Source organism: Vulpes lagopus, chromosome 9 (genome assembly GCF_018345385.1).
Source record: "Vulpes lagopus strain Blue_001 chromosome 9, ASM1834538v1, whole genome shotgun sequence".
Classification (NCBI taxonomy): domain Eukaryota; kingdom Metazoa; phylum Chordata; class Mammalia; order Carnivora; family Canidae; genus Vulpes; species Vulpes lagopus.
The window spans coordinates 51627411-51653672 of NC_054832.1; the positions used below are offsets into that span (position 1 = coordinate 51627411).

The 26262-nt window shown below is 39.4% G+C and overlaps 2 protein-coding genes across 3 annotated transcripts; both read left to right on the forward strand.

Moving 5' to 3' along the window:
* Positions 1-1976: 1976 nt before the first annotated feature.
* ZFAND1 (zinc finger AN1-type containing 1) lies at positions 1977-22824 on the forward strand. Of its 2 annotated transcripts, XM_041768968.1 has the most exons (8): positions 1983-2083; positions 7524-7566; positions 9117-9156; positions 11422-11549; positions 11635-11726; positions 12809-12930; positions 21428-21583; positions 21672-22824. In XM_041768968.1, the coding sequence occupies exons 1-8, from the start codon at positions 2029-2031 to the stop codon at positions 21840-21842; spliced, it is 807 nt and encodes a 268-aa protein (XP_041624902.1). In that variant the 5' UTR covers positions 1983-2028; the 3' UTR covers positions 21843-22824. The 2 variants fall into 2 exon arrangements, with proteins under 2 accessions (XP_041624903.1, XP_041624902.1); XM_041768969.1 differs by lacking the exons at positions 21428-21583; positions 21672-22824 and adding an exon at positions 16923-17181 and having other exon boundaries at positions 1977-2083.
* Positions 22277-26005, forward strand: SLC10A5 (solute carrier family 10 member 5). Its single transcript, XM_041768596.1, is given in 8 exon segments — positions 22277-22345; positions 24262-24415; positions 24418-24489; positions 24492-24797; positions 24800-24848; positions 24850-25014; positions 25016-25306; positions 25308-26005. Coding segments are annotated over 8 exon segments (1179 nt in total). The 3' UTR covers positions 25381-26005.
* The last annotated feature ends 257 nt before the right edge of the window (positions 26006-26262 follow it).

Consider the following 26262-nt stretch of genomic DNA (forward strand, 5'->3'; position numbering starts at 1 on the left):
ATCAGGTAAGCCGTCGGTCCTTAAATTCAAGAATACCAGAAATATGCTGGAATTTTAGTCCTGGCTCTTCCACTAATTTAGGCAAATCGTTTAAATGCTATGAACCTGGGATCCCTGGGTGGCGCAGCGGTTTGGCGCCTGCCTTTGGCTCAGGGCGCGATCCTGGAGACCCGGGATCGAATCCCACGTCGGGCTCCTGGTGCATGGAGCCTGCTTCTCCCTCTGCCTGTGTCTCTGCCTCTCTCTCTCTCTCTATCATGAATAAATAAATAAAATCTTAAAAAAAAAATAAATAAATGCTATGAACCTGAATTCTCCTCTTAAAAACACAACAGGATGCTGGGGTAGCGAGATGATACCTCAGGTTGCCTCGAGCTCTAAAACCTAAGGTTTCTCCAGAGATCCAAGCAAGTGGGAGGTGGAAATCTTAAACAGGGTCACGCAAGAGCAAATCTGAAGTAGAAGATAGTCTCCCGCTCTCACCCTTCTCCTCCCCCATGAATACGGACTTGGGGCGACCCAGTCCCAGGAGAGGCCTTGGGCACCTTTCCAGCCCCCGTCATGAGTACACTTTCCGTTGCCTCTCGTCCCACTCTTGAGTGGCGGCTGGTGTCCCGTCAGTGGACTGGCATCCATTTGCTCCCCGCCTAGGACACCTCCACTTCCTTGGTTCCTTCGAAGCGACTCTTCAAGTACTTGAGACTCCCCTTCTTTCTTGGCATCACAAGGCTTCTTCGGGAGAGTCTGAGGGGCCAAGGAGGTTCAGCAAACACTCGGGCCTCAAGAGCTACAGACCCCACCCCCACCCCCCAAAAAGACCTAGAATTTTATTTTTTATAATTGATTTATTATTTTTTTTAATTTTTATTTATTTATGATAGTCAGAGAGAGAGAGAGGCAGAGACATAGGTAGAGGGAGAAGCAGGCTCCATGCACCGGGAGCCTGACGTGGGATTCGATCCGGGGTCTCCAGGATCGCGCCCTGGGCCAAAGGCAGGTGCCAAACCGCTGCGCCACCCAGGGATCCCGACCTAGAATTTTAAAAGCAAAAGATTTTTTAAAAAGGTTAAGCCTAAAAAAAAAAAAAAAAAAAAAAAAAAAAAAAAAAAAAAATTAAGCCTAATGACTTCATTGCAAGAGGCATTTGAACTCTATTATATATAAGTAGCCCTGGGGCGGGGCGAATACGGAACTGAGGGGGCCGCTCTCCTTCGCGCGATGATCCGGGACACTTGCCCCAGGCGCTGTGCTGGTTCGGAGGCCCACGCTGAAGACCACCCTCGTGGGGTCGTCCCCGACGTGGGTTCCTGCACCGAAGGAACGTCACGCAGTCCCCACAAGGGCAACTGGGCGGTTTCCTTAAGGATTAGCCGCAGACTTCCCCCCTGCAAAAGGATGGACAGACCAACGCCCTTCCCCAAGCGCCGCCTCGCGCAGCCGAGGTCGCTTTTACACTCACGACGCTACGCGCCCGCAGCAGGCGGACTGCTTCCGGGGACGCACCAACTCTCCGGCGGGCCCCTCCCCTGCCCCTGGCCACGCCCTCCCCTGCCCCTGGCCACGCCCCCCGCACCTCCCTCCACCCGCCCTCGCCCTGGACCTGCCAAGTCCCCCGGCCCTCCTGTCCCGGGTCCGCCAGTCTCCCCACGTAGCCCCCGCACCCCGCCCCCCCGCCCCGCCAACTGCCCGGTCCCGCCACGCCCCCGGCCACCTTCTGCCACGCCCCCGCCATGCCCCTCCCCGGCCCCTTCCGCCCCCGCCACGCCCCCGGTCCCCTCCTCCGGCCCCGCCACGGCCTCCGCACCCCTCCTAGCCCGGAGCCCGCCACGCCTCCGCCCACCTGCCCCGGCCCGGGCACGGCCCCTGCACCCCTCCTCGGCCCGGGCCCGCCCCCTTCCCCTCCCCTGCCGTCCCCTCCCCTCCCCTTCCCTCTCCCCTCCTCTCCCCTCCCCTCCCCCCACCGGGTCCGCCCCGGTCCCAGCAGGCGCCGCGCGTGCGCCGCAGCCCCGCCCCTTGCGGCGCGGAGTGATGGCGGAGCTGGACGTGGGGCAGCACTGCCAGGTGGAGCGCTGCCGGCGGCGAGGTGACCCCGCGCCCCCTAGCCAGCGGCGGGGCGGACCGAGCCCCGCTGCGCCCTCGCGGAGGGCGGTGGCGGGCGAGGGGCGGCCGCGCGCTGGGGAGCGGTGTGGGGAGGCGGGGTGGCCGGCAGCGAGGGCGGCTGGGGCGAGCGTGCGCGCTCCCCGGCTCTCGAGCGTCCTCGCGGGCGAGGGGCGCTGCCTGCCGCGGGCGGCGGGTGCAGGGGCACCGTGTCCTCTAGACTCCCGTGGCTTGCGGTCTGTGTGTGTTCCACCTCGGGCCGGCGTGGCCAGCTGTTCAGGGAGCAGCGTTTCCTTGTAGGTCGTTCGCGGAGAAGCGTGGCCACCTGGGTTCTGAGTTAGGTTTATCTCAGGTATGCACGATGACCAGGTCCGTGGGGTCTGCCACCCTCCAGGGTCTCTTAGAATACAAGTCGTATGTGAAACGAGGCCAGCGTTTAGCCTTCTTGGAGTAGTGGAGAGGGGGTTAGGATGGAGAGGCTACTAAACGAGCGTCCTAAATCTCCCTTAGCTTCTGAACGGATAGAAAGATAGTGCCAGGGAGGTTACCTTGATCTTCACTCTTCCCTCCAGGTCCTCTTGGTGTGCCTTGAAGATTTAGTTCATCGCCAGAAGCCTCAAGATAGCAAGCATGCACAGTTTTCCCCCCAATTTGAAACACATAAGAATGTTATATGCTTCAGTTTCCTCTTGTTGACAAACGTATAACGTACTTTTTTTTTGGCATGAAACATGCTCACAGTATCATGCCTTCATAACAAGAGGGCCAATCATTTAGCCTACTTTTTTTTAATATAGTTTTTTTTTAAGAAATATTTTATTTATTCATGAGAGAGAAACAGAGGCAGAGACACAGGCAGAGAGAGAAGCAGGCTGCATGCAGGGAGCCCGACGTGGGACTCGATCCCTGGACCCCAGGATCACACCCTGGGCTGAAGGTGGCACTAAACAGCTGAGCCACCCAGGGATCCCCATTTAGCTTACTTCTGAGGAAGGACTGTATTCAGCCCTCCTTGTCCCAAAAGCAGAATTATCCAGGGACCCCTTTGGGTTATAATAGGACCTCTTCCTGTTTTGGTTGAGCTCTTTTGAGGGCAATTGTAGTCTTCTCTCAAGTGCAGTGCCTTTTGTTGTCACTCTAAAAGTGGTGACATTGGACGTATCCAGCTTCACTTGACTGTACTGTAGTATGAGGTGCAGTCAAAACAATTAGGGGGTGATTGTGTCTAGTGGAAGAGTAAATACTTCTGTGTGCTTTTCAGAAATTCATTTCCTTAGTTGTTCCTCTACAGAAGGGAAAGAAATAATTAAAGGCTAAATTTGGCAGTATCAATTCATCTATTGAATTTCTGAAATTTCTTTGAACACATTTCTCCCACGTCACCACGGGGTTTTTCTGAGTCCAGCATATTCAAAACAAGTTAATTGTTGCAGTTATTCTTATAGCTACTTACCATTCATATTTTTTACATGTATCTCATTTGGTTTTGTAAACCAAAACCTCTGTGAAGGTGTAATATATTGTATAGAAATATATATGTACAAACATACATAAATTCATGGACAGAGGGCAGCCCCGGTGGCACAGCGGTTTAGCACCCCTTCAGCCCAGGGCTGATCCTGGAGACCCGGGATCAAGTCCCACGTGGGGCTCCCTGCGTGGAGCCTGCTTCTCCCTCTGCCTATGTCTCTGCCTCTCTCTCTCTCTCTCTCTCTCTCTCTCTCTCTCTCTGTGTGTGTGTCTCTATGAATAAATAAAATCTTAAAATACATGTACACAGAGACCTGATGTGCTTATATGTGTATCTTTATATTACCTAATAGTGCTTTGGTTTTGTGTGTATATGTACACACACAACATACTATACTATATTCTATATCAAGTATATGTATGTATCCAAAGCTCTACTGATTTTTTCTTACTAAGTGATGTGGATGTTTCATTTTACTTTTCTATAACTTTTTAAATTGACATTAACATATGTTAATATTAGTTTCAGGTGTACAATAGATTCAGCAATTCCATATATAATTGCTTACCATGATAAATGTCATCATTGTCACCATCCAGTATTATTATAATATTGACTATATTCCTTACACTTTTCATTTCTGTGACTTAATTATTTATAGCTGGAATTTGTACCTCTTAATTCCCTTTATCTATTTCACCAATCTGCCGACCCTCCTCTCCTCTGGTAACCAGCAGTTTGATTTGTGTATTTAAGAGTGAGTTTTTTGGTTTCTCTGTTTTGTTTTTAGCTTCCACATACAAGTGAAATCACATGGTATGTCTTTTCTGTCTTATTTCACTTAGCATTATACTCTCTAGTCCATCCATGTCAGGAATGGCAAGATCTCATTCTTCTTTATGGCTGAGTAATATTCTGTAGTGTATATATATGTACTACATTTTTATCCACTCATCTATCATTGGACACTTGGGTTGTTTCCATATCTTGGCTATTGAAAATAATGCTGCTGTAAAACATAAGGGTGCATAGGTCTTTTCAAATGAATGCTTTTATTTTCTTTGGGTCAATACTTAGTAAGATTACTGGATCATATGATAATTCTAATTCTAATTTTTTGAGGAAACTCCATACTATTTTTCACAGTGGCAGCACCAATTTACATTCCCACCAATAGTGTGTGAGGGTCCCTTTTTCTTCACGTCTTCACTGATACTTGTTTTTTTTCTTGTGTTTTTGATTTTAGCCATTGTGACAGATTTAAGGTCATGATAGCTCAATGTGATTTTGTTTTTGTAGTTCACCTGTCCCTTCTTCTCTTGCTCACTTCCCTTGTGGTTTGATGTCTTTCTTTAGTGTTAGGCTTGCATTCTTTTTATTACGTATTAGGTATTTTTTTCTGCTTTTAACATTATCCTTTTTAGAGAGTGGGGATAGGAGGGGCCAAGAGAGGGAGAGAGAAGTTTAAGCAGGTTCCATGCCAGCATGGAACCCAGTGCAGAGCTCAATCTCATGACCCTGCGATCATGACTTGAGCCGAAACCAAGGGTCAGATGCATAACCAACTGAACCACTGAAGTGCCTCTAAAATTATCTCTTTTATAATTACTTTTTTCTATGTTAATTATCATGTGTCTTGGTATGGACCTCCTTGGGTTCATCTTTTTGGAGGTTCTCTTTGCTTCTTGGGTATGGATGTCTGTTTCCTTCCTCAGATAAGTTTTTTGCCCTGTTCTTTCTATTCTTTTGGGTTCCCTATAACGTGAATGTTGGTACACTTGATGCTGAGTTCCCTTATCCTATTCTCATTTTTTATTTTTACTCTTGCTTGGTTGCTTTTCATGATCCTGTCTTTCTAGATTGCTAATCTGTTCCTCTACCTCTCATCTCTTGTTCTCTCTAGTGTGTTTATTTCAGTTATTGAATTCTTCGTCTTCGACTAGTTCTGTTTTATAGTTTCTATATCTATGTTGAAGTTTTCACTGACATCATCCATTCTTTTCTCAAGTCCAATGAGTATCTTTATGACTATTGTTTTCTTTATTGGGCGTATTGCTTATCACAGTTTCTTTTAACTCATTTGCTGTGATTTTTGTACTGTTCTTTAATGTGGGACTTATTCCTCTGTCTCATGTTGTGTAGCTCTGTGTTTCCATGTATTAGATCAGCTATGTATCTTGGTCTTGAAAGTTAGTGTACGTGTGTAGAAAAGGTCCAGTGGAAAAAAAAAAAAAAAAAAGGTCCAGTGATGCTTTGTAGTACAACGCCACCTGGTCACCAAAACCAGATGCTCCAGGGATATCTTCTCTCTGGCCTGCATGCCCACTACTGTTGTGACTGAGCCTCATTACGTTCAGCCCTGTTGGCTGCAATGACTTATTTTGCCTGCTATGGGCACGGTGTGTTTGTTTCTGCACTGTTGAGAAGTTTGTTGGGCTTGTAGATGGGCAGACTAGCAGTCAGACTAGGTGTCTGCTATCAGCCTCTGTGGTCCCACTGAATGCCAGGGCTTTCTCCCTGTGGGGCCGGCTAGAAGTTGCTGGAATTTTGGGCATGCTGGTATGTGGGGTATCTGCATCTCCCCAGGGCAGGAGTCCCTTTGGAGTGGTACTGGGACCTGCTCACAGGTATGGCAGGAGAGGAGCCACTATGGAGGGAGTCTGCTAAGGTAAGCAGATTGGATGGGGTAGGAACACAGGTGAATGTGTGGGCAGACATACCGTACTAGCAAGGTGGTTGCAGAGTGTTAGTGCTGGCTCCTCCAAGTATCCAGGAATCACCTGAGAAAGGGAAAGAGAAATGGTGCCCCCTAGCACTTTTGTTCTTTGAAAAGTCTGAAGATCCCTGTCCCTCTATTGCATATTCTGAGATTAGTAAATAAATTGCCTTCATAAATACCCCAGTTGTTTTTCAAACTGCTGCTTCTGTGCTAGTTGTCACCTGTTACTTATTCTAGCTTTTTAAGGGTGAGGACTCAGCTCTTAGAGATCTTTAAAGTACCTGGAGGTAAGCCCTGCTGATTTTATTTTTTTTAAAGATTGTATTTATTTATTCACGAGAGACACACAGAGAGGCAGAGACACAGGCAGAGGGAGAAGCAGGCTCCTTGCAGGGAGCCCGATGTGGGACTCGATCCTGGGGCTCCGGGATCCCGCCCTGAGCCAAAGGAAGACGCTCAACCATTGAGCCCCCAGGTGTCCCATGCCCCACTGATTTTAAAAGCTTGTGAAGGTTAGTCCACTGGTTTTCAAAGTCGGACATTATGAGGACTCCTCCTTCCAGTACAGGTTCTCAGGAGCTGGGGTGCCTGGTCCAGGCTCTGATCCTCTAGCTTCTCTGTGCTTGTGGTGTCTCATTTATGGTTGGTCTTACCTCAGGTTTGGTTCCCAACTGTGTCTCCACCCCTCCTACCCTTCCAAAATGGCTCCCTTTGTAGCATTAAGTAGGGAAGGTCTGTTTGGTATCTTCAGGTGTTTTTCAGATGTAGCTGTTGTCTCAGCGTGTCTGGGAGGAGATGAGCTCAGGATTCTCCTATGCTGCTGTCTTCCTTCTATCCCCCACAAAACTCTACTATTAAATAGTGTGCTTAACCTTGCCAAATAGGTAAACTGTGGAATTGGAAATGAAACGCAGGATTTTCACTACAAATGCAGGGTTTTTGCAGTATACAGTACTCAGAAACAACATATACTAAATCTGGGCATCCAAAAAAACCCAGTACTTTTTTTCTGACTTAGCAAACTGCTACAAAGAACATTTATCTCCTGATGATCCAGTTATTCTCAGAGTGCTTGAGGTTGTGATAGCTTTTATTTAACCATTACTTCCTACACTAGACTATTGGTCAAAAAGAGTTCTCCTATAGATGTCATTTAGTACTTTAAGAATGTTTTTAAGAAAACTAAATCAAAATCAAATACTGATTAGTGCCTATAACATTTTCCCTCCATTTTAGATTTTCTTCCATTTGTGTGTGATGGTTGTTCAGGAGTATTTTGGTAAGTTTTTTATGCAGGATTTGGGTGTAATTTTTATTTATTTATTTAGATTTTATTTATTCATGAGAGACACAAACACACAGAGGCAGAGATACAGGCAGAGGGAGAAGCAGGCTCCATGTAGGGAGCCTGATGTGGGACTCGATCCCGGGTCTCTAGGATCAGGCCCTGGGCTGAAGGTGGCGTTAAACTGCTAAGCCACCCGGGCTGCCCAGATTTGGGTGTAATTTTAATGTTTGTAATATGAGATTTATTTCTGAAAAGTAGAATGATTTAGTTTTTACTTTAGCCATTGATATTTTATAGTAATTACTTAGAAAAAAGTATAGTCTTAGGCTCTGATTACTTGTGCATATATATATATATGTGGCTACACTTTAAACTTTCAGAAATGGATTTATGTGTGATTTTTTTTTTTTTTTTTTTACATAAAAGTTATATTTGGGTCTTGTAATCAGATGAGAGAACATATCCACAATATAAAGAATATGGTAGAAAACAATCTAGGTATTTTATTAATTAAAATGAGCCCAACCTATACATCTCTTTAATTAGATATTACACATTCTTTGCACACACATTACATGCAAAGTAAAACCTGGGAACTAACCAGGGATTTTGGAAAATGTGTTTTCTTTGTAGTTAAACTTTCATGTTTTAGGCTTTTTTTTTTTTTTTTTTTTTAAGATTTTATTAGAGTGTGTGAGCACGTAAGCGCAAACACAGAGAGGGGCAGAAGAGGAGACAGAAAGGGAGAAGCAGGCCTTGGGATTCAATCCCAGGACCCTGACGTCCTGATCTGAGCCTAAGGCAGACGTTTAACCAACTGAGCCACCCAGGTGCCCCCATGTTTTAGGCATTTATTAAATAGAACACAGAAAGAATAAATTATCTTCAGAAAATAACTCAGAAACATTTATTAGGATTAAATAAAAGTAATGCACATTTTTAAGTCCTTCAGAACTAGAGCACTTTGACATTTTATTCCTGATGGTCTTTGAAAAGAGTTAAAAGACTCTTTGTATTTGTACACACCTTAAAGCATTCAGAGGTAGTTTAGAGTGGTGAATTGTTTTTATTCATGCTGAAGTTGAACAGTTGGGTTTTGAAACTTTTGAGACTATAGATGTTCTATCTTTAATTTGTCTGGCATATTTCAGTTTATTCTTATACACAGAGTTATTAGTGTAGTGTGAGTAACTGATCTTAAGGATACTAATCATTAAAATATCTCCAATTACTACAGTTACCTTTAAGTACATTAGTTTATTGCATTTATTTATTTATTTATTTATTTTAAATTTTTTATTTATTTATTTTTTTATTTATGATAGTCACAGAGAGAGAGAGAGAGAGAGAGAGAGAGAGGCAGAGACACAGGCAGAGGGAGAAGCAGGCTCCATGCACCGGGAGCCCGACGTGGGATTCGATCCCAGGTCTACAGGATCGCGCCCTGGGCCAAAGGCAGGCGCCAAACCGCTGCGCCACCCAGGGATCCCGTTTTATTGCATTTAAATAAGCTTTCTTTTTTTATTTTTTAATCATTTAAGCCTTGAACACAGAAGCAGAGAGTCCCATAGCTGCCCTGAGGTATGTTACTAGTTCTCCTAATAAAATATGTTTGTATTTATGTATTTTCATTCAGAATCTGATTGAACTTAAAACCAGTCAGTGTACCACAAATTAGAACTTGGCATATTAAATTGATCATATAAGAAACTCTTAGTTCATTTTCTGTTATTATTCTCAGTTTGTTTTAAAGAAAAATTGATCTCCTTGGTATTTACAAAGTGTTATAAGTCTTGTGCATTCCAGTTATGTTTGGGTAGCCCACTTACAGCTGTGGGCTCTACATAAATATACTATGGAATTAATGTTAGGTTTTTCCCAAATGAATGGCAGAGAAATTAAAAATGGCAGAGCCAGGTGGTAGGTTCAAGAGTGCTCTAATGGGGAGTGCTCCCTGGTGAGGTTCTGTGACTCACAGGGGCTTGAGTCAGGGAAGTCTGGCCCAGGCAAACCACAGGGGGGTCTATAAAGAATTTTCGGCAGGAAGATGGGGGCAGGGTGGCATTCCTATTAGGATAAGGATTACAGGTTTTTGTAAGCTAAGTTAGGGTAGGGAGGTAAGGTGGTGTTGGCGGGAAGATGGGAGTATGGTGGCATTCCAGTTAGGGCAAGGGTTACAGGTCTTTGTGTGCTAAGTTAGGGTAGGGCGCCAAGGTGGCTGTATTGGGAGGTTGCTGGCCTGGGGTCTGCCGTTTTGAGGTCCCCAGTCTCGCCAGCCCAACAGTTAACACCCTCATCATATACTCATTCAAGTTTTCTTCACAGTTTTGTTCATTTTTTCTATTTCCTGATGCTGGGATTCTGTGGTTAAAACTTGTTCTGACTCAGCCTGACATCACCATAAACATACCTTTAGTCCAATAACATCCCCACCCCAATTCTGATCAAATTGTGAAATTTATAAGAGCTGATAGAAGCCAAAATATCATTGTTACTACTTATAAAGGGTAAATTGAATGATTAGGCTTAGTGTAAAGCCTAAGAAAGGCTTTTAGAAAGAAAATCTAGAATTAAGCAGATTTCCCCACTAGTTATAGCAGTGCTCCCCCAGGTTAGTCCTCCTCCCTCGAGGGCAGTTCAGTTTGAACAGAGAAGAAGAGAAAACAGCCCATCATGCCAAATGTAATTTTCTCAAATTTATAATAAGATAAAAAAAATAAAAAGAAGTTGCTTTACTTCCTTTGATCAGAGTCAGGAAGTTAAACTGAATTCACTCCATTTGGAAGAAAGCATGTGCCTCACATTTTTCAATTGATATTTATTCCTACCCAGCATTTACCAAGCACTTTACTGAGGATTTTTATATCTGTTCTCTCAATTATAGAAAATGAAGGTTAAAAGAGCTTCAGCCCAAATCTGTTCATTTGCGGTTTAGGTGATTTATGTGAGGAAAATAAAAATTAACATTGTGGTATTATGCAGGAATAATTGGAGAGAAATAGTCATATAATGTGTCTTCTACAGGTTGTAAATCTTTGCTTTCCTTTTTCTTATGATATCTTTTGATTTCTATAAATGTCTCTCATACAATGTCAATTAGATCTTATTAAATAATGAAAATCATTTTACCATTAGAACATTAGAACAAATTTGGAAAAATAGTCAAGAAGTTAATTCCAACCAGATAGAACTACCATTCATATGGAGGAATGCCCTTTGGTTGTAGACTTTAAGAAATTATTTCACTAAATTCATTCAACTCTAGAAACCTAGTTACATAAAATTCAAACTAGCCTGACCTGGATTTTTTCTTTTTTTAATCTTATAAAATCTCTTCTTTGTCTATTGTAGTATTTGCTGGTAATACAATAATGCAGAGTAGAGAATGTAGCAGAATAGAGAGTATATCCTGATGAAAACCATCTTTAATGTTCTATATCATGGATAAACATAATTTTAAGTTTTCTCATATAAATAATATATTTAATTTCCTAAAATTGGCCTAGAAAGTTGTTATGACTTGCTATTTGAGAGTTAATGAGATGATTACCTAGGGATCTTTGTTTAGGACTGATACAAAGTTTACAATTTAGAAGACTAAATTATGAAGAGTAACTGAATAGTCATTTTAACTTGACTTAGAAGATAAGTATCCTGCAGTAAGAAAGTTATGAAAATGTAGAACAGTCAGCACAGCAATCATTTCTCACACATTTATTATAATCTGTTATATGTAAGTTCTGACAAGTTTAAGCAAAAATGATATGAACGTTGCCTTCTAAATAGGTGTTACTTTGCTTTAAATGTGGAATATATAATGCCACTTGGTCCTTTGTATATTTTTAGGTAACTGTAATCCATGAGAGACTGAAGTCAGATAAGCCTACATCTTACCCATGCTCATTCAAGGACTGTGCAGAAAGAGAGCTTGTGCCAGTTACATGTCCTTATTGTGAGAAGAATTTTTGCCTGAGGTAATCACTCACACCATTCAAATTCTGTGTATATTTAAGTACTATGCAAATACATGAACTAGTGTCACTCTTCTGTTGCTCTTAGGCACCGTCATCAATCGGATCATGAATGTGAAAAACTGGAAATTCCTAGGCCTCGTATGGTTGCCACTCAGAAACTTGTTAAAGACATTATTGGCAAGTATCTAGAAAGCTTGTTTTATTGTTTCTTTTTTTTTTTTTTAATTTTTTTATTTATTTATGATAGTCACAGAGAGAGAGAGAGAGGCAGAGATACAGGCAGAGGGAGAAGCAGGCTCCATGCACTGGGAGCCTGACGTGGGATTCGATCCCGGGTCTCCAGGATCACGCCCTGGGCCAAAGGCAGGCGCCAAACCGCTGCGCCACCCAGGGATCCCTGTTTCTTTTTTTTTTTTAAAAAAAAGATTTTATTTATTCATGAGAGATACAGAGAGAGAGGCAGAGACAGAACAGGGAAAAGCAGGTTCCATGCAGGAAGCCTGACGTGGTGCTTGATCCTGGGTCTCTAGGATCACGCCCTGGGCTGAAGGCGGCCTTAAACCGTTAAGCCACCCAGTCTGCCCATGTTTCCTTATTGCTACGTATCTGTTACAGAGTCCTGCTTCTTAAGTCAGCTTGCAAGGTATAGAAGGTGTTCCTAATGGCCTCATGGAAGTGTACCCTACCAGATGGTCTTTTACTGGGCCACTTAGGTCAGTTGGTTAACTATCATGGCTGGAAGTGGCACTCATAACGCTAGTGTAGTGGTCTGCTTTCTCTAAATACTAATCTTAAATCTCATCAGCTGTTCTGTGAATGCTGCTGATAATCTGAAGTGCCAGGAAGAATAGATCTGTGACGTAGACCGTCCCTCTGGTTAGTTTAATGTTTTTTTTTTTTTGTTTTTTTTTTAAGAATTTATTTATTTATTCATGAGAAAGACAGAGAGAGACAAAGACACAGGCAGAGGGAGAAGCAGAGGGAGAAGCAGGCTCCATGCAGGAGCCCAACGTAGGACTCAATCCCGGGTCTCCAGGATCACGCCTTGGGCTGAAGGTGGTGCTAAACTGCTGAGCCACCCGGGCTCCCCTAATGGTGGTTTTATAATGGTCACATAACTATGATACCAACGAAGAGTGTGGTGTCTCTAGCTCTATTGTTTGTAATCTGTATACATTTCAAGGCCATAACTAATAATAGAACTCTGGAAAATGTAATTAAAAATTCTACGTGCTTATATACTTAAGCTTATTTTTTAGATTCTAAGACCAGAGAGACGGCAAGTAAACGAAGGAAAGGTGCAAAAAATAGTGAAACAGCTGCAAAGGTAGCGTTGATGAAATTAAAGATGCGTGCTGACGGAGATAAGTCATTGCCACAGGTTGGTCTCAGATTTGGAAAAACAGTGTTCCCAAATATAATTGAAGTGCCCTTTTCATTCCTCCCACCCATCAAGTAACAATTAATCTGAACGTGATATGTATTGTTACTAGTATTGCATGGTATATAGTTTTGAGGTTTTTCACTTCACAGACTTGCCAGTGAACCATATGTATTCTTTTTCAACCTTTTTTTTCCCACTTGGCATCATGTTTTTAACACTTATCCATGCTGATATATTTAGTCTGGTTCATTCATTTTGATAGGTGCACATTATTCCACAGTATGAATATACCACAGTTAATCCATTTTCCTAATGAACAAGATTCAGATTTTTTTCCTTATCTTTTGCTGTTATAAACTGCTCCAACAGTGAACATCCTTGTGTATGTATGGGAATGGATGGTCCCTTTAAAACCACCCTTTTCTAGCATGGTACCTTTAAGACTCCATAATATCAATCGTATTTTATGTTATCTCCCAGTATGTACGTACATACCTATGTATATACATACTTTAACACAGTTTCAGTAAGTAATACCTAGTTTTATATTATATATTAGCCTTTTGTGTTAACATTCTCTGATGGGTTTTGTTCTATTTTGTTTTATCTTAAAGATTGTTGATTTTATAACACTTAACGGAGTGAGACCATCAGATTGAAAAATACTACTGTAGTAATATCTCTAGAAATAGAAAAGCTGGGTCATGGGGTTTGCTCATCTTCAGCTTTACTAGATACTATCAGCTTTCTGCTGTCAGTAGTTATTCTGATTTATCTCCTTCCTGTGGTGTCTGAGAGTTTCAGTGTTTGTTTCTAAACTTACTGAACTATAAAGTTGAATTTCCTTTGTGACTAATAAGGTTCAGCCACTTTGCATTGATTTATTGGCCATTTTATGTCTGAATTCATATCCTTTGCACATTATTCTATTGGGGTTTTTTTGGCACTTTAAAAAATTTAGAGGACTTTTTATATATTCTGAATTCTAATGCTTTGAGTAAGTGGATTTCACATATCTTCTCAGTATATGACTTGTCTTTTTGATTTCTTTAGTAGTTCAGACTTTAAAATTTTAATGTACTCAGTTACTTAAATCCTTAAGTTTTGTACCTTTTGAAATAAGTTGTTTAAGATTTTCTTATAATTTCCTTTAAAAGTTTTAAAAATATTTATTAACTCTTTGTTCCATTTGGAATTTGTAAGTGAAATATTTTTTTCTCCCCCGAGGGATTTCTGATTGTCATAAGATATTGAAGAGTTCGTCCTTACATTGATACCTTTGTTGTACACCAGAGTGTTTCATACTTGTAGGACTAATTTATGGATCTCAGTTCATTTCCTTTGGTTCGGTTGTCTGTCTTTCCATTAATATCAAACTGCTTTAATTATCATAGTTTTATAATTAGTGGGAGAAGTCATTCTACCTTATTCTTTACTTTCAACCACATCTATTCTTTTGTAAAAATTTATTCATTTGTAAAAATTTTAGGATCACTTTGTCCTACTCTTTGAAATTGCAATTTTAATAGGAATTATGTTAAATTTTAGATTAGAGGCAGTTGACATCTTCAGAATTTTGATTCTTCCCATCCATGTCTATGATTTCCAATTGTTCTTTAGGTTTTTTAAAAATGTCTTTAATGTTTTATTATGCTTATACATATTTATATATTTTAGGCTCCTCATTATTTTTGCTGCTATTGTAAATGATAACTTTAAAAAATATATATATTTTCCTGACTATTGCTCATTGTTGTATGTTGTCCTTTTTTCTAGCAAATAATCTTTCTAATAGTTCCCATAGTTTGTAGATTTTCTGGGATGTTTTCTGTGTAGCCATATCTTCTACAAATGACAGTTTTATGGTTTCCTCCCCCCCCCCCCCCCAACTTTCCCCCTTCTCAGCACTGGCTGAGATCTCCTGAAAGTCTTGAATAATGTAGGTGACAGTAGGCATCTTAAGCATTTTTTACACTTAAATGCAAATGACTTTAAAATTTCATCATCAAATACTATATTTTCTGTAAAGTTTTGGTAGTAGCTTTCATCAAGTTAGCAGTACTTTTCCTAGTTTGCTAGGAATTTATATCATGAATAGGTATGAATTCTTACTGTAAGGTTTTTTTTTTTTTTTTTTTTCCCCTTCTACATCCAACAGGATGATCAGGTGCCTTTTCTTTACAAATGTTTTACATTAACCAATTTTTTTGTTGAATCACCCACATATATCACAGTAAATTACCTGACTGTGATATGTAATTACTTTAAAATGCACTGCTAGGTGATTAACGAATATATTAGTAGTGGTTGTGATATTAGTACCAAGATTATACACATAAAATTAGTTGGGTGGCTTTTTTTAATTCTTTGAAATTTTTGTAGAGAGTGGAGATTATATGTTCCTGAAGGGTTGTTTTAAAAGGTGTTACAACCTTTGAATCTGTTGCTTTTTTTGAGGTGAGAATTTTGAATACTATTTCATTGTGTTAAATAGTTCTTGGTTTATTTGGATAGTCCTCTGAAATTTTGGCAAATTTTTTTTTGAAGATTTTATTTATTAGAGTGAGCACCTGAGCAGGGGGCAGGGCTAAGAGGGAAGGAGAGAGTCTCAAGCAGACTTCCCTCAGAGCACAGATCCTGACATGGAGTTCCTCAGGCTGGATCTCACAACCTTGAGATCATGACCTAAGATGAAATCAAGAATCAGACAGTTAGCCAATTGAACCACCCAGGCACCTCAAATTTTAGTAAATATAAATTTGTCTTAAAACTTACTGTTTGATGTAGATTTTCCAGTTTGTTACATAGTTGTTCAGCTTATTCTCTTATGTTCCAAAATCTCTTACGTCTTTCGTAGTGCATTCCAGTTCATTGTTAGTATTTTTCATTTATACTTTTCTTTGTTTTCCCCTTGAATAATCTTGCTAGAGGTTTGTGCATATGTGTTATTTTGGTTTTTTGTTTTGTTTTGTTTTGTTTTTTAAAAGAGCACTGCTTTATTTATTTATGATAGTCACAGAGAGAGAGAGGGGCAGAGACACAGGCAGAGGGAGAAGCAGGCTCCATGCACCAGGAGCCTGATGTGGGATTCGATCCCGGGTCTCCAGGATCGCGCCCTGGGCCAAAGGCAGGCGCCAAACTGCTGCGCCACCCAGGGATCCCCCATATGTGTTATTTTGAATTTATATTTTAGTTGTTTTAAAGAACCATATTTTGGTTTTATTGATCTCTCTACTGTATTTGTTTTTTGAGTTTTGTTTTTGTTTTTTTCTGTGTCACTAAATTCTGCTTTTATATTTCCTTTTATCTGCTTTGCTTAGATTATCTGGTATTCTTTTTCCATCTTCCCATATTATTATTTTTTTTTTTTAATTTTTTTTTTTTTATTTATTTATGATAGTCACAGAGAGAGAGAGAGAGAGGCAGAGACACAGGCGGAGGGAGAAGCAGGCTCCATGCACCGGGAGCCTGATGTGGGATTCGATCCCGGGTCTCCAGGATCGCGCCCTGAGCCAAAGGCAGGCGCCTTCTTCCCATATTAAATAGTGAATTTATTTTCAACCTACTCGTTTTGGTGTGGGGTTATTTATTTAGTAACTTGATAGTTTTAAACACAGAAAAGTTAATAAGAGTAGTACAAAGAATTTTTCCATATTCTTTATGTGCTAAAGAACTAATTATTTACATTTTGCTCTTTTGGTTTTGTCATTTGTAGTCTTTCTCCTGCCACCCTCCCATTTGTGTGTATTCGTATGCATGTCTGTGTGTATGTGCATACTAATTTTTGGTCTGCTTGATCTATCAGTTTCTGAGACTGAGGGTGTTAAGGTCTCCCACTATAACTGGTTTTGTCAGATATCTTTTTTTGTAATTCTAATGGTTTTTCCAAACATGTTATCAGGTACTTGGAGTTTCTTCATTATATCTTTATGAATTTTGCCTTCAACTCTATTTTTTTTTTTTTTTTTTTTTTTATATTTTTATGATAGGCACACAGTGAGAGAGAGAGAGGCAGAGACACAGGCAGAGGGAGAAGCAGGCTCCATGCACCGGGAGCCCGATGTGGGATTCGATCCCGGATCTCCAGGATCGCGCCCTGGGCCAAAGGCAGGCGCCAAACCGCTGCGCCACCCAGGGATCCCTTCAACTATTTTGAATGATAATATTGTTTCACTAGCTTTCTTTTAGTGAATAGTTAACTATTACGTCTCTGTAAAATTTCTTTATATTCACCTTTTCTGTGTTTTGTTTTAGGGTGTCTCTTGTAAGCAGCATATAGCTGGATTTTGTTCTTTTTTTTTTTTTTTTAATCCAGATTGATTGTATCGCTCTTTTATAGGTGAGTTGAATCCATTTATATTTATTGTGATCACTGATATATTTGAACATATTTCTTCCATCTTAGGCTTTTGGCTCATCAACCTTTTCCTTTGATTATTTCTCCCTCCTCACATCTTTTGTATTGATAACATTTTCTATATTTCCTTTTATTCTGGTTTAGAAACCGTTGATTATAGTCTTAGTGATTTTTTTTTTTTTTTTGAAATCTTGATTTGATGGTTTTAAAATTGCAAACATAGTACATGCTTTTGCATGTGTAGCTTTTAAAAGATATATAAAGGGAAAAACCAGCACAACATCCTCTTCCTGTGTCCTTCCCACTGAAGCAGTGGCTCTCAACTGAGTGTGGTTTTTGTTCCTAAGGGTTGCTTTGTCACAACTGGACATGGGGATTCTATGGATAAAGAGGGCATAGGTGAGAGATGCTGCTAAACATCTTACTATGCATAAGACAATGCCCACAATAAAGAATTTTCTGGTTGACAAGGTTGAGAAGGCCTGCCCTAAGGTTCCAAAAATATTGTTCGAATTACCTTGTAGTTGTTTCATTACTTAAGCATAATAGTAAAAACTGGTATAGCACTTACTTTGTTCTGGGCTCTCTTCTAACACATTTAATCCTCAAGCTTGTGAGACATGTACTGTTATCTCTGCCTAACAGTTAATAGAATTCAGGCACAAAAAGGTTAAGTAACTTGCTAGTAGCATAAGCATCTAAGTAGAGAACTACCAATTGAAACCAGGTGGGCTGGCTTCAGAAACCATGTTCTTAACACAGGTAATAGTTTATCATGCTAAGGTTTTCTTTAGGATTTTTCTTTCTTTGCATCTTGCATTTATTTGTCTTTAATCCATCTGGAATTTGTTTTTAGCATATATTATGAGCTAAGGACCCAATCTTGTTTTCTTCCAGTTTTTTAGCTAATTTTGCCATCACAATTGGTTTGCCATTCTCCGATTGAAAGTGATATTTGATATTTCAATTAATGAGAAGCTTAAGATTTAGTTTTACTGGATCCATTTTTGGATTTTCTGTTCTATTCCACTCATTTTTTTACTCATATCGGTACCAAATTGATTTGATGCAATAGCTTTATAGAATGTTCTAAGATATGATAATGTAATTCCTATCTATATTTTCCTTATTAGTTTTATTCTTTATTCATCTATATTATTCATTTTTATTATATTCAATGAAACTTCTGGGGGAGGAGTCAAAATGGGTGAAGGGGAGTGGGAGATACAGGCTTCCAGTTATGGAATGAATAAGTCATGGGACTAAAAGGCACAGCATTAGGAATATAGTCAATGATATTGTAATAACAATATATGGGGACAGATGGTAGCTATACTTGTGAACATAGCATAATGTATAAACTTGTCAGATCACTATGCTGTACACTTATGTATCATTGTATGTCAACTATACTTAAACAAACAACAACAAAAAAACCCTCTTAGGATTTTCATAGTTGTCTGATGAGACAAGATTTTGAGTGATGGACTCCAGTGGGTAACCTTAAAATTATGGGCTAACTTTAAGGGAGAAATGGAGAAACTGAGAGAAATTATTATAAATAGCAAGAGAGAACATAGATATTTTGCAATTTCAGTGCAGTGTTTCTACATATAGATTTATTTTAATTAGATTGGCTCTGGAGGTATATTTTTAATTTGACTTATTGTTTTACTTTTGTAAAATTAGTAATTATCTCTGAATATCGCTTCCTTCTCTTCTGACCTTTTGTTAGACATGTTTTTGATATTTATAATTTCTGTCTTCATGTCAATTTGTGCTGCATTCTAGATGACTTTCTCAAATACATCTGTCAGTTAAACCTTTTTTATTGAAGATTATTGAAATTTCTCCTGTCTGTGTTTATTTCAGAAACTGTATTTTATTTTATTTTATTTATTTATTTATTTTTAAAAAGATTTTATTCATTCATGAGAGACACAGAGATAGAGAGGAACAGACACAGGCAGAGGGAGAAGCAGGCTCCATGCAGGGAGTCCGATGTGGGACTCTATCCTGGGTCTCCAGGATCACACCCTGGGCTGAAGGTGGCGCTAAACCGCTGAGCCACTGGGTGCCCCAGAAACTGTATTTTAAGGTTTGTAGATTTCTCATTGGATCCTCATAGCTTGTCTTGTTTCATTGCTGCCTATTTTTGATTCTTGTTCCTTTTTTATGGATATATCCATAAAAGTATCTTTTTTTTAAGTTAGTTCATCTGCCCATAGTAAGTTAAACCTTTGTTTTGAATTTCCATTTATAGATTCTGCATGTCCATCTTGAGTAGGAGGTTCTTACTATCTTGCTCACTGTGGTCACTCACTTCTCCCTCTCTAGCAATTTTGCATTTTCTCCCACTGGCCCATCTACTCAAGACTTTGCAGTCCAAGTTTGAGATTGGCAGTGTGTGCTTTTGCTCTACAGAGACTTTTGGATTTTTGTGGATCTATTTACTGAGTTGGAAGACCTTGGCTTTGTTCACTATCAAGGGGTTCTATCTGTGCTTCCCTGCCTTCCTAAGTACTGTTTTTTTGTAAGCAGTAGCTTACATCAGCATTCAGTATTACCTTCTTGAGTGTCCTTTCCTGGAGCAGAAGCCCCATGCTTAGTCTCTGCTTCCAGGCAGTAAGCCTGACCCAGGTACTTCATCTCCATGCGACACTGTTGTTTCCCACTAACCCACAGCTACACTCTTGACAACTACTTTCTCTTCTGGAGCTTTGAAAGTCTGTGGCTCAACTGGCCTATCACTTGTTTGCATTTGTTTCATTTTTAATCCTCAGGGTTATTTTTTCTTTTCTTTTTTTTTGCTGAGGCTATAGATTTAAAATTTTTTCCTTTTGTATTTAAGCTCTTGTTACTTCAATTTGGAGCAGGAACTATTAGATTATAGAGTTGGCCCATGGCTTAAATTTTTGACTTTTTTCTTTTAATACTTGTTATCTGTTATGGTCTATTCCATTAGTTTTCAACAAATCTAAATTCCTTAGTGCTTAGAGGGAAATTGTGTTGAATCTATTATATCTTAGAATAATGATGATTTTTCCTGTATAATTTAGAGATAGTCCAGTTATACCAAAATTTTTATTATAGGATGAATTGGTTTGTAAGTCAGTACTTTTTTAAAGCAATTTTTAGGAATCAGGGGAGATTAGAGGCCAAACAACTTTGTTCCTTTTCTCCCTCCCTGCCCCCCCCCATTTTAAATTTATTTCTTATTTATTGTTAACTAGGCTCCATGCCCAGTGTGTAGTGCAGTACAGGGCTTGAACTCATAACCCTGAGATCAAGACCTGAGCTGTGATCAGGAGTCGGACACTTAACCAACTGAGCCACCTAAGTACCCTGCTCTCCCACTTTTTTAATCTAGCAAGAAGATACAATATAAAGAAGCATAAGAGGCATAAAATACTATAGGAACCTTCAAATCTCTGAACCTTCTGTTTTGTTGATAAGGTACTTAATTGTCTTATTTATTTTTAGGACCTCTGTTCTCAAGAGCCCTGCTGTATTTAAATATGTAGTAAGGTCTTACAGGTGAATGTTATATGTATCAAGAATCCTTCAATTGCAAGTGACAAACTTGATAACAACTAGCTTAAAACAATTTTTTTTTCTTCTTCTATAATGGGGAGTGATGCATTGATTTGATCTCAAGGGATGACCAGATTCTGGGACTCATCCTGTTGAAAGAGTCCATCTCTTTCCTTGACATTTTTGTGTTGGAATCATTTTTTTCCACTTGAGGAAATTTTTCCACATTAGTTCAGGAATAGCTGAGAGTTATGGAGGGATAGCTACAGGCAACTTTAGGTTGAATTCAATAAGACTCAAAAATTTTTTTTTTCTTGGGGGAAAAAAATGCTCCTCCCTTCTCCTAGTTTTTTAACATATCACCAGGAAAATACCTTGATTAGCTTAATTTGTGTCGCATGTTTGTCTTTGCACAGACCACCCTAGCCTAGGGTCTTATGCACATGCATTTAGGTAGATTCTTGGGTTCTGTGATTGGTATTCCCACTAAACGTTGCATCACTAGAGGGTAATCCTCTAACCAGGAGGAGAGTAAGACAAGTCACCAAACCAAAAGAGGTTCTCTCTATATGTAATCTGTATTTTAACTTTTTATTTTTGCAGACAGAAAGAGTTTACTTTCAGGTTTTCTTACCTAAGGGGAGCAAAGAGAAGAGCAAACCAATGTTCTTTTGCCACCGATGGAGCATTGGAAAGGTCATAGACTTTGCAGCTTCTTTAACCAGTCTTAAAAATGACAATAACAAATTAACAGCTAAGGTAACAATTGATTATAATTTTTCCCTAAAAGCTTTAGGATACTGTGTACCAGCATGTTTATAATAGTATGATTTATTTTCTTTAACAGAAATTAAGGTTATGTCACATTACTTCAGGAGAAGCCTTACCCTTGGATCATACTTTGGAAACCTGGATTGCTAAGGAGGATTGCCCTTTATATAATGGTGGAAATATTATCTTGGAATATCTTAATGATGAAGAACAATTTTTAAAAAATGTTGATTCTTACTTGGAATAATCATGTAAGGACTCAAGCTGGAGATGACAAGGAAAATTTTATGTTAAGTCAATTTCCTTTACTGCAAATACAATATATTTTATTTTTAAAAGTTGCTTTCTAACTTATTTCCATTATGTCATAATTTACATTATCAGTTTTCTCTTAAATTGAATTTGAATTTTTGTGTGTTAAAGTTTAACTATGAATGGTCATTGAATTATCAGCAAATTCATGTCTTTAGCTTTTATTAGGTTCTGCTTAGTAACAACAAAAAAGGTGTATTTCATTTAGTTAATGTCCGTTGTCATGACATTCTGCTGCATACCATCTTTACTCTAGGATCAAAGCTGAAGGAATGACTCCTGTTTGGAGTCATTGCTACTTTTAAGGCAATGGAAGAAAGAGATGGCTTTAAGAAAACACACATGTAACTTTTGCTTTAAGCAAGTAACATGGCCAAGCCTTGCATCATGAGGCCAGGATATATGGCCTTAACTGTATATCCAGATGTATACATTGATGTGTGTACATGAATCATAGAAACTTAGAGACCATCTCATTCACTCTTCTAAGTTTTTAGATGAGGAATCTCAGGCCTATGAAGAAGAAACAGTTGTCTTGGTGTCATCTAACTGCTTTGGGGCATATCTCTGATAAAGGTCCTCCTCTAGTAGGATTTACCTTTTTTTTTTTTCTTTTTTTGTATAAATGTATTACAAATGAGAGTAAGATGAAGTCGCACAACTTCATTACAGTATCTTTATATATATATCAAAGCAAAATATATACCAAAAGGAACTATATTTTACCATCACATTAAAATTATTGCTTCTGATTGATATATTCCATCAGTACTTAACAAAGTACTACTATATAGAAGGAATAGAAATGGTTTATTTTCCCTTTTTGTTGTTGGGGAAGGCTTTGTCCCTTTTCTATCTTAATTGTCAAGGTCCCATATAGTGGCTTTATGTATAATTAAATAAAGGAATTAAGCTCAGAATGTTCATCTCTTAATATTATTTTCATGCAAGGAATGGAGATAACTTCTGACTTCTGTCAGATACATATATGTTTATTAAGGTAGTTATTTGAGTACATACTAAATATAAGAATTTGATTATAATTGCCATGGTGGATATAAGGAGATATATGCATACTTAAATACAAAGCTGTGTAGCAAGTACCAAATGAGTAGATAGTAAATATAGATGTTCCAGGGGTTCTTTTATTAGGAATTACAAGGCCAAAAGTAGAAATAGTCTTTAAATATATTCCCAGATACAGAAAGTTTTTAATACAGACTTTAGCATCTCTCATAATTGCTTACATATAGTAGGTGATCAACGCATGCCTCATGAATTGAACTAAAGTTAAATATACCAGGAAAAATAGCAATGGGGGCTCAAACTCACAACCCCAAGATCAAGAGCTGAGATCAAGAGTCAGATGCTGAGGATCCCTGGGTGGCTCAGCGGTTTAGCGCCTGTCTCTGGCCCAGGGCGTGATCTTGGAGTCCCTGGATCAAGTCCCACATTGGGCTCCCTGCATGGAGCCTGCTTCTCCCTCTGCCTGTGTCTCTGCCTCTGTCTGTGTGTCTCTTGTGAATAAATAAATAAAATCTTAAAAAAAAAAAAAGTCAGATGCTTAACCAACTCAGCCACTCAGGTAACCCCTGGGCACTGTAGTTTTTTCTAAGTGATAAGAGGTTACCTGACTAAGCTCCAAGAGGGGAGAGACTGCTTTTGGATTGATTGCTATTATATACCCAGTTCCTAGCTCAGTGCCCCAGTAAACATGTTCAGTAATATTTTGATTTTGACTTGAATGAATAAAATAGTAATACCCATTTATAGGCCTCCTCAGTATCTGAGATTTTTGGATGGGACTGCTTTTAGTGTGGGTTTTCCTTAGGAAGAAAAAGAATTAAAAAGTGATGACACTGGGCAGCCCTGGTGGCCCAGCAGTTTAGCGCCACTTTCAGCCCAGGGCCTGATCCTGGAGACCTAGGATCAAGTCCCACGTCGGGCTCACTGCATGGTGCCTGCTTCTTCCTCTGCCTGTGTCTCTGACTCTCTCTCTCTCTCTCTCTCTCTCTCTCTCTCTGTTTCTCATGAATAAATAAATAAAATCTTAAAAAAAAAAAAAAGTGATGACACTAAGGGTAAATGGGAGGCTGTTTTTCATTAGCAGAAATGAGGAATTTCGGATGAAAGAGATGAGGTTTCTGCTATGGTTTAACATTTTCATAACTACAGGTTAAACAAGTTGTGTCACTCACTAGATAGCTTCATATTCTGAAAAGCACAAAAGTCCCTCCTAGTGGACTTTGATAGCAAGAACAACCTAAAAACCTCAGACTGTCACTTGAACCTATACAAAGAATGTTCTTTAGGTTTTTTCATACGTGATTTATTTAAACTTTCAGAACAATTAGCAAACTTGTTACTGCTCTGCTTTTGTCATTTGTGACCTGGGATAAGCAAGGAAGTCATTTCTCGGTGTTCTGAATATAGAAAAGACCGAAATGCTATTTTTCACAAAGACTGAAGAAACTATCATTGTAAGATCAAGTTATGGAGATGAGTGGCCAACTCTAGCTATCTCTTCTTGCAATGAGGAGATCTTAAACTGCTGCAAGTGATGAATGTGAATAAAACCTTATCAGGAATCTTGTGACAGATGAAGATGGAGAGACAAATTTGACTGTTCAACTATGGGATTCTGAAGGTAGGCAAGATTCAAGAAATAATGTTAAAGTGCTTAAACAAAGAAAAGACAGTCTTTTCAAGGCATCAATGCATATTGACTGAAATTCTAGATGCTTATTCTACCAACATACATTTTGTTGCTATATTGGGTTGCAGGTGTTTCAAAAAGTATGAAAGAGACCTTTGCCAATAATTCTTGGGGCAGTTGCACAATATTTTTTTATGCCATTTTATGGATTTCTCTGGTCACAGATTTTGGCATTGTAGGAGCTTTTGGATTTGTAATGACCTGCACATGTCCAGGAGGAGTGAGGTCTGTTTCTTCTGCTTCTAGAAGGAAATTTCACTTTGGCCATTTTGATAACTTGTGCATCAGCATTCTTGGCACTGATAATGATGTTGGCTAATTCTTACATATACTGTAGGATGTTACGGTTATCATGTACATTTAATACTCCTGTTTCTAAAATTATATATACCTTTCATACTTATATCAGTTGGAATAGTCAACTATAGAATACCTGAAAAAGCAAACTTCCTGGAGAGAATTAGAACTATGAATTTTATTTTAATATCTGTAGGGATTTAGGTGACTTTCAGAATGTTTCTAAAAATAGTTAACATAGAGGTGCTATTATTGGGTGTCTAAGTTCCTGCTTTGGATTTGCTTGGGTACTCCTTTGCTAAAATTTCTGTGTTGCCTCTTGTTTGTAAACCCATTCATTGCTGTCAAAAGTGGTATACTAGTTTCTCAGCTCTTGCCATTGTTCAGCTCTTTTTCACAGTCCAAGACCAACTTAGCTTCTGTGGCTTTTTTTTACAGTGGTCATGAGTTCTGGATGTGAAAGGTTACTATTTCCTTTCTGTTCTACAAGGCTAAGAAAGTTGTATCCTTATCATAGAATATGAAAGGAAAAAGTAATCCCTTGGTCTAACAAAGCATTAGTGAATTCCTGCTATGAATGAGGTACTGTGGGAGATTCAAGGAATATCTAAAATGATGCCTGTTTTCAATATACTTTAAATATATATATAATATATATTTATTCATAATGTATATATTTATTCATGAGAGACACAGAGAGAGGCAGAGACACCGGCAGAGGGAGAAGGAGGCACCCTGCAGGGAGCCCTTTACGGAACTCTATCCCTGGATCCCGGGATCAGTACCGGATCAGTACTGGAGCCGAAGGCAGATGCTCAACCACTGAGCCACCCAGGCATTCCCCTCAATATACTTTTTTATGATCTGATTGAAAGCCTGACATTAGGGGAATGAATGCTAAACACCTCGTGAATAGTACAGACAGTTAAATTTACAGAAATTCAGAGGAAGGAGACCACTTTTCAAACTGTGTTGGTTTGGAAATATAGAGTTAGATTTGAATATGATGCTTTATTTTTAAAAATTTTTATTTATTTGGTGAGAGAGAGAGAGAGCACACGCAGGAGCACAAGCAGGGGAGCAGCAGGCAGAGGGAGAGGGAGAAGCAGGTCCCCACTGAGCAGGAAGCCTGATGTGGGGCTGGATCCTAGGACCCTGGGATCATGACCTGAGCTGACGGCAGATACTTAACTGATTGAGCCACCCAGGCGCCCCCTGAATATGACCCTTTATTATGATCTTTTTTTTAAATTTTTTTTTAATTTTTATTTATTTATGATAGTCACAGAGAGAGAGAGAGAGAGAGAGAGAGGCAGAGACATAGGCAGAGGGAGAAGCAGGC

Coding starts and splice junctions, on each gene's coding strand:
- ZFAND1 (XM_041768968.1), top strand. CDS start 2,029: ATGGCGGAGCTGGACGTGGGGCAGCACTGCCAGGTGGAGCGCTGCCGG. Junction 12,931..21,427: donor GAGATAAGTCATTGCCACAG/GTTGGTCTCAGA, acceptor TTATTTTTGCAG/ACAGAAAGAGTTTACTTTCA. Junction 21,584..21,671: donor ATAACAAATTAACAGCTAAG/GTAACAATTGAT, acceptor TTTCTTTAACAG/AAATTAAGGTTATGTCACAT.